Here is a 7,215-nt window from a genome sequence, read left to right on the forward strand (position 1 = left end):
CAGTAACACACACACTTAGCCCCCAGTAACACACACACTTAGCCCCTGCATTAAACACACACACTCAGCCCCCAGTATTTAGCCACTGTAAGACAGCACACACTTAGTAACACACACACTTAGCCCCCTGCATTAAACACACACACTTAGCCCCCAGTAAACACACACTTAGCCCCCAGTAAACACACACACTCAGCCCCCAGCATTAAACACACACACTTAGCCCCCAGTAAACACACACACTCAGCCGCCCAGTATTTAGCCCACAGTAAGACACACGTTACCTTGTGAATTTCTGAAGTCTTGATGTGGATTCAGGAACAAACATTGGGATGGTTCTGTTGTGTCTGAAAACAAGAGATTACGTTAGAGGAGAGATACTGACTGTCCAGGAGAGATGAAGAGGAGAAGAGATACTGACTGTCCAGGAGAGAGGAGGAGGAGGAGAGAGGAGGAGGAGAAGAGATACTGAATGTCCAGGAGAGGAAGAGGAGAGGGGAAGAGAGAGAGATACTGACTGTCCAGGAGAGGAAGAGGAGAGATGAAGAGGAGAAGAGATACTGACTGTCCAGGCGAGGAAGAGGAGAGAGGAAGAGGAGGAGAGATACTGACTGTCCAGGGGAGAGGAGGAGAGATACTGACTGTCCAGGAGAGGAAGAGGAGAGATGAAGAGGAGAGATACTGACTGTCCAGGAGTGGAAGAGGAGAGAGGAAGAGAAGAGATACTGACTGTCCAGGAGAGGAAGAGGAGAGAGGAAGAGGAGGAGAGATACTGACTGTCCAGGAGAGGAAGAGGAGGCTAGATACTGACTGTCTAGGAGAGGAAGAGGAGAGATACTGACTGTCCAGGAGAGAAGGGGATGGAGAGAGGAAGAGGAGGAGAGATACTGATTGTCTAGGAGAGAAGGGGATGGAGAGAGGAAGAGGAGGAGAGATACTGATTGTCTAGGAGAGAGGAAGAGGAGAGATACTGACTGTCCAGGAGAGAAGGGGATGGAGAGGGGAAGAGGAGAGATACTGACTGTCCAGGAGATGAAGAGGAGGGGAGATACTGACTGTCTAGGAGAGAGGAAGGAGGGGAGATACTGACTGTCTAGGAGAGAGGAAGAGGAGGAGAGATACTGACTATCCAGGAGTGAAGGGGATGGAGAGGAAGAGGAGGAGAGAGACTGTCCAGGAGAGAGGAAGAGGAGAGATACTGACTGTCCAGGAGAGAAGGGGATGGAGAGAGGAGGAAGAGGAGGAGAGACTGTCCAGGAGATGAAGAGGAGGAGAGATACTGACTGTCCAGGAGAGGAAGAGGAGGAGAGAGAGACACTGACTGTCCAGGAGAGAGGAAGAGGAGAGAGAGACTGTCCAGGAGAGAGGAAGAGGAGAGATACTGACTGTCCAGGAGTGAAGGGGATGTGTGTTGCTCCGTATCCTCTGACCACATCGTTACCAAACGTATCAGGACCGTAGACACTCACCACGATCTGAGGCCCTGGGTACACACAACACAGTGTTAGCTATGGTATCATCAACTGTCTGCTACGGTAAGAAGGGTGTGGGTGTGTGTGTGTGTGTGTGTGTGTGTGTGTGTGTGTGTGTGTGTGTGTGTGTGTGTGTGTGTGTGTGTGTGTCTCTCACAGCCTAATGGGTTGGTGCTCTTAAAGGTGATCTCCAGAGGAAAATTCCAGATCATTCTCTGAGGAGAGTCTCTGCCTTTCGACGTAATCTGAGATATACCCTCCTCTAGACCCTGGAGAGAGGAGAGGGAGGAAGAGAGAGAGAGGGGAGATGTCTCTTTAAACAACTGGGAACTCTGGAAAATCTGTGAGAGTCTGTGATCTTCAGGTCGGAGCTGTAGAAAGAGGCCCGAATTCCCGAGTTGGACGAATGTTCAAATGTTTTTTTTTTACCACTAGTTTTCGTCCGAGTTCCCAGTCGTTTTGAACGCTCTGAAAGTCAAAACCTTTACCAGTGCATCCCTGGACATGCAGCTATTTAAGTACTTAGTAGTTGCTAGCTTAGTAGAACAAGTGTATTATGTTATATCTATCCACAGTAAGGGAACTTCAACATGTTCCAGATGACTCGGAGTCACTCACCGAGGTGGGAGCCCAGTCGTGTCCGTAGACGAAGCAGTATTTACAGTACAGGTCATCATACTCTGGAAACTGACAACGCAACACATCAGTCAGATCAGAGAGAATAAACAAGGCAGTTTTATAGAACATGTTAATGCTCACTAAACCAATTATTCAAAAAGCGGTCAAGTTATCCAATATGATCCGCCTCATTTTACCTTGTTAACGTTAGATGCTTAGCTAGTTAACTCGTTACTAACGTTAGATGCTTAGCTAGTTAACTCGTTACTAACGTTAGATGCTTAGCTAGTTAACTCGTTACTAACGTTAGATGCTTAGCTAGTTAACTCGTTACTAACGTTAGATGCTTAGCTAGTTAACTTGTTACTAACGTTAGATGCTTAGCTAGTTAGCTCGTTACTAACGTTAGATGCTTAGCTAGTTAAATCGTTACTAACGTTAGATGCTTAGCTAGTTAACTCGTTACTAACGTTAGATGCTTAGCTAGTTAGCTAGTTACTAACATTAGATGCTTAGCTAGTTAGCTAGTTACTAACATTAGATGCTTAGCTAGTTAGCTAGTTACTAACATTAGATGCTTAGCTAGTTAACTAGTTACTAACATTAGATGCTTAGCTAGTTAACTAGTTACTAACATTAGATGCTTAGCTAGTTAGCTAGTTACTAACGTCAGCTGCTTAGCTAGTTAGCTAGTTACTAACGTCAGCTGCTTAGCTAGTTACTAGTTACCAACGTTAGATGCTTAGCTAGTTAACTCGTTACCAACGTTAGATGCTTAGCTAGTTAACTCGTTACTAACGTTAGATGCTTAGCTAGTTAACTCGTTACTAACGTTAGATGCTTAGCTAGTTAACTCGTTACTAACGTTAGATGCTTAGCTAGTTAACTCGTTACTAACGTTAGATGCTTAGCTAGTTAACTCGTTACTAACGTTAGATGCTTAGCTAGTTAACTCGTTACTAACGTTAGATGATGCTTAGCTAGTTTAACTCGTTACTAACGTTAGATGTTAGCTAGTTAACTCGTTACTAACGTTAGATGCTTAGCTAGTTAACTCGTTACTAACGTTAGATGCTTAGCTAGTTAACTCGTTACTAACGTTAGATGCTTAGCTAGTTAACTCGTTACTAACGTTAGATGCTTAGCTAGTTAACTCGTTACTAACGTTAGATGCTTAGCTAGTTAACTCGTTACTAACGTTAGATGCTTAGCTAGTTAACTCGTTACTAACGTTAGATGCTTAGCTAGTTAACTCGTTACTAACGTTAGATGCTTAGCTAGTTAACTCGTTACTAACGTTAGATGCTTAGCTAGTTAACTCGTTACTAACGTTAGATGCTTAGCTAGTTAACTCGTTACTAACGTTAGATGCTTAGCTAGTTAACTCGTTACTAACGTCAGCTGCTTAGCTAGTTAACTCGTTACTAACGTTAGATGCTTAGCTAGTTAACTCGTTACTAACGTTAGATGCTAGTTAACTCGTTACTAACGCCAGCTGCTTAGCTAGTTAACTCGTAACTAACGTTAGATGCTTAGCTAGTTAACTCGTTACTAACGTTAGATGCTTAGCTAGTTAACTCGTTACTAACGTTAGATGCTTAGCTAGTTAACTCGTTACTAACGTCAGCTGCTTAGCTAGTTAACTCGTTACTAACGTTAGATGCTTAGCTAGTTAACTCGTTACTAACGTTAGATGCTTAGCTAGTTAACTCGTTACTAACGTTAGATGCTTAGCTAGTTACTAACGTTAGATGCTTAGCTAGTTAACTCGTAACTAACGTTAGATGCTTAGCTAGTTAACTCGTTACCAACGTTAGATGCTTAGCTAGTTAACTCGTAACTAACGTTAGATGCTTAGCTAGTTACTAACGTTAGATGCTTAGCTAGTTAACTCGTAACTAACGTTAGATGCTTAGCTAGTTAACTCGTAACTAACGTTAGATGCTTAGCTAGTTAGCTAGTTACTAACATTAGATGCTTAGCTAGTTAACTCGTAACTAACGTTAGATGCTTAGCTAGTTAGCTAGTTACTAACGTTAGATGCTTAGCTAGTTAACTCGTTACCAACGTTAGATGCTTAGCTAGTTAACTCGTTACTAACGTTAGATGCTTAGCTAGTTAACTCGTTACTAACGTTAGATGCTTAGCTAGTTAACTTGTTACTAACGTTAGATGCTTAGCTAGTTACTAACGTTAGATGCTTAGCTAGTTAACTTGTTACTAACGTTAGATGCTTAGCTAGTTACTAACGTTAGATGCTTAGCTAGTTAACTCGTTACTAACGTTAGATGCTTAGCTAGTAGGCTCGTTACTAACGTTAGATGCTTAGCTAGTTAACTCGTTACTAACGTTAGATGCTTAGCTAGTTACTAACGTTAGATGCTTAGCTAGTTAACTCGTTACTAACGTTAGATGCTTAGCTAGTTAACTCGTTACCAACGTTAGATGCTTAGCTAGTTAACTCGTTACTAACGTTAGATGCTTAGCTAGTTAACTCGTTACCAACGTTAGATGCTTAGCTAGTTAACTCGTTACTAACGTTAGATGCTTAGCTAGTTACTAACGTTACTAACGTTAGATGCTTAGCTAGTAGGCTCGTTACTAACGTTAGATGCTTAGCTAGTTAACTCGTTACTAACGTTAGATGCTTAGCTAGTTACTAACGTTAGATGCTTAGCTAGTTAACTCGTTACTAACGTTAGATGCTTAGCTAGTTACTAACGTTAGATGCTTAGCTAGTTACTAACGTTAGATGCTTAGCTAGTTACTAACGTTAGATGCTTAGCTAGTTAACTCGTTACTAACGTTAGATGCTTAGCTAGTTAACTCGTTACTAACGTTAGATGCTTAGCTAGTTAGCTAGTTACTAACGTTAGATGCTTAGCTACTTAACTCGTTACTAACGTTAGCTGCTTAGCTAGTTAGCTCGTTACTAACGTTAAATGCTTAGCTAGTTAACTCGTTACTAACGTTAGATGCTTAGCTAGTTAACTCGTTACTAACGTTAGATGCTTAGCTAGTTAGCTCGTTACTAACGTTAGCTGCTTAGCTAGTTATCTCGTTACTAACGTTAGATGCTTAGCTAGTTACTAACGTTAGATGCTTAGCTAGTTACTAACGTTAGATGCTTAGCTAGTTACTAACGTTAGATGCTTAGCTAGTTACCAACGTTAGATGCTTAGCTAGTTACTAACGTTAGATGCTTAGCTAGTTAACTCGTTACTAACGTTAGATGCTTAGCTAGTTACTAACGTTAGATGCTTAGCTAGTTAACTCGTTACTAACGTTAGATGCTTAGCTAGTTACTAACGTTAGATGCTTAGCTAGTTACTAACGTTAGATGCTTAGCTAGTTACTAACGTTAGATGCTTAGCTAGTTACTAACGTTAGATGCTTAGCTAGTTACTAACGTTAGATGCTTAGCTAGTTACCAACGTTAGATGCTTAGCTAGTTACTAACGTTAGATGCTTAGCTAGTTACTAACGTTAGATGCTTAGCTAGTTACTAACGTTAGATGCTTAGCTAGTTACTAACGTTAGATGCTTAGCTAGTTACTAACGTTAGATGCTTAGCTAGTTACTAACGTTAGATGCTTAGCTAGTTACCAACGTTAGATGCTTAGCTAGTTACTAACGTTAGATGCTTAGCTAGTTAACTCGTTACTAACGTTACCTAGCTACTCACATTCGCCCCTTCTATCTGTCCGTTTATCATCAACAGAAACACCGATGGGTTGTTGATAGCCATCCCGCTTCATACGATAACTTGAGAATATAGATTGTTTAAAAAAAAAAAGTATATTAGTTAACAAACATAAATATTATAATTTAATACTGTAGAAGCGGTAACGTATTGTTGTTTTGTGTTGTGGGAGATAAGTAGCTTGTTGTTAAATGAAGGTTCTTTCCGCCCCGTTGCTAGGACGCTTTTGACTACGGCTAGTCGTGAGGGCCAAACTGGATCCGGTCGAGTTGATAAAGCGTTTTGTAAATAAACTGTCCACTAGGTGGTAGTCTTGGACAAATTTTAATGGGTTATTGTCACATGCACAAGTATAGTGGGTTTCTTACGAGCTCATTTCCCAACAATTAAGTAATCAATATATAGTACTATAAAATAAAGTAAAGTAGAAAAAAATACACGAGAAATGGAAATAAGAACACAAGAAAGTAAGTAAGCTATATACAGGGTCAGTTCCAGTACCATATTAATAATGTACAGGAGTGATGGAGGTAGATATGTATAGGGTGAAGGAGACAGGGATACTGGAGTGATGGAGGTAGATATGTATAGGGGGAAGGAGACAGGGATACTGGAGTGATGGAGGTAGATATGTATAGGGGGAAGGAGACAGGGATACTGGAGTGATGGAGGTAGATATGTATAGGGGGAAGGAGACAGGGATACTGGAGTGATGGAGGTAGATATGTATAGGGGGAAGGGGACAGGGATACTGGAGTGATGGAGGTAGATATGTAACAGTGAGAGACGTGTTTCTGGAAAGGTGAAGCTCAAATTGTTTGGGTACAGACCTGGATAGTAAAGACAGAACTCTGCAGGCTATATTTGCAGTAGATTCAAGGTATAGTGTACAGACAAAGGTAAGGTAGGATGTGAGTACATTGGAGGTAAACCTAGGCATTGAGTAATGAAGAGAGAGATATAGTCTCTAGAGACGTTTAAACCAGGTGATGTCATCGCATATGTAGGAGGTGGAACAACATGGTTGGTTAAGGCATATTGAGCAGGGCTAGAGACTCTACAGTGAAATAAGACAGTAATCACTAACCAGGACAGTAATGGAAAAGGCATATTGATATTAGAGAGAGGCATGCGTAGCCAAGTGAATATATGGGTCCAGTGAGTGGCTGACAGGGGACACGGCGATTCAGACAGTTAGCAGGCCGATGCTAACAAGCTAACAGTTAACAGATCGGGCCGGCAAGCTAGCAATTAGCAGACCGGGTTAGCAAGCAAGCAGTTAGCAGGGGCTAGCAATTAGCAGACCGGGGCCGGCAAGCGAGCAATTAGCAGACCAGGTTAGCAAGCAAGCAGATAGCAGGGGCAAGCAAGTTAGCCTATATAGAGCTACATCTACTGTCTCTATTATATTATGACAGAAAA

The 7,215-nt window shown here is 41.6% G+C and overlaps 1 protein-coding gene across 2 annotated transcripts; it reads right to left on the reverse strand.

Annotated features, from left to right (window-relative positions):
- Nucleotides 1-243: 243 nt before the first annotated feature.
- b9d1 (B9 protein domain 1) lies at nt 244-6,018 on the reverse strand. Of its 2 annotated transcripts, XM_046336421.1 has the most exons (5): nt 5,776-6,018; nt 2,091-2,159; nt 1,630-1,741; nt 1,387-1,483; nt 244-347 (listed from the first exon to the last, which is right to left on the reverse strand). In XM_046336421.1, exons 1-5 carry the CDS (start codon nt 5,836-5,838, stop codon nt 281-283), a joined length of 408 nt encoding a protein of 135 aa, XP_046192377.1. In that variant the 5' UTR covers nt 5,839-6,018; the 3' UTR covers nt 244-280. The 2 variants fall into 2 exon arrangements, with proteins under 2 accessions (XP_046192377.1, XP_046192378.1); XM_046336422.1 differs by lacking the exon at nt 2,091-2,159.
- Nucleotides 6,019-7,215: the final 1,197 nt, after the last annotated feature.

The sequence above is a fragment of the Oncorhynchus gorbuscha genome, unplaced genomic scaffold, assembly GCF_021184085.1.
Source record: "Oncorhynchus gorbuscha isolate QuinsamMale2020 ecotype Even-year unplaced genomic scaffold, OgorEven_v1.0 Un_scaffold_1047, whole genome shotgun sequence".
Classification (NCBI taxonomy): Eukaryota; Metazoa; Chordata; class Actinopteri; order Salmoniformes; family Salmonidae; genus Oncorhynchus; species Oncorhynchus gorbuscha.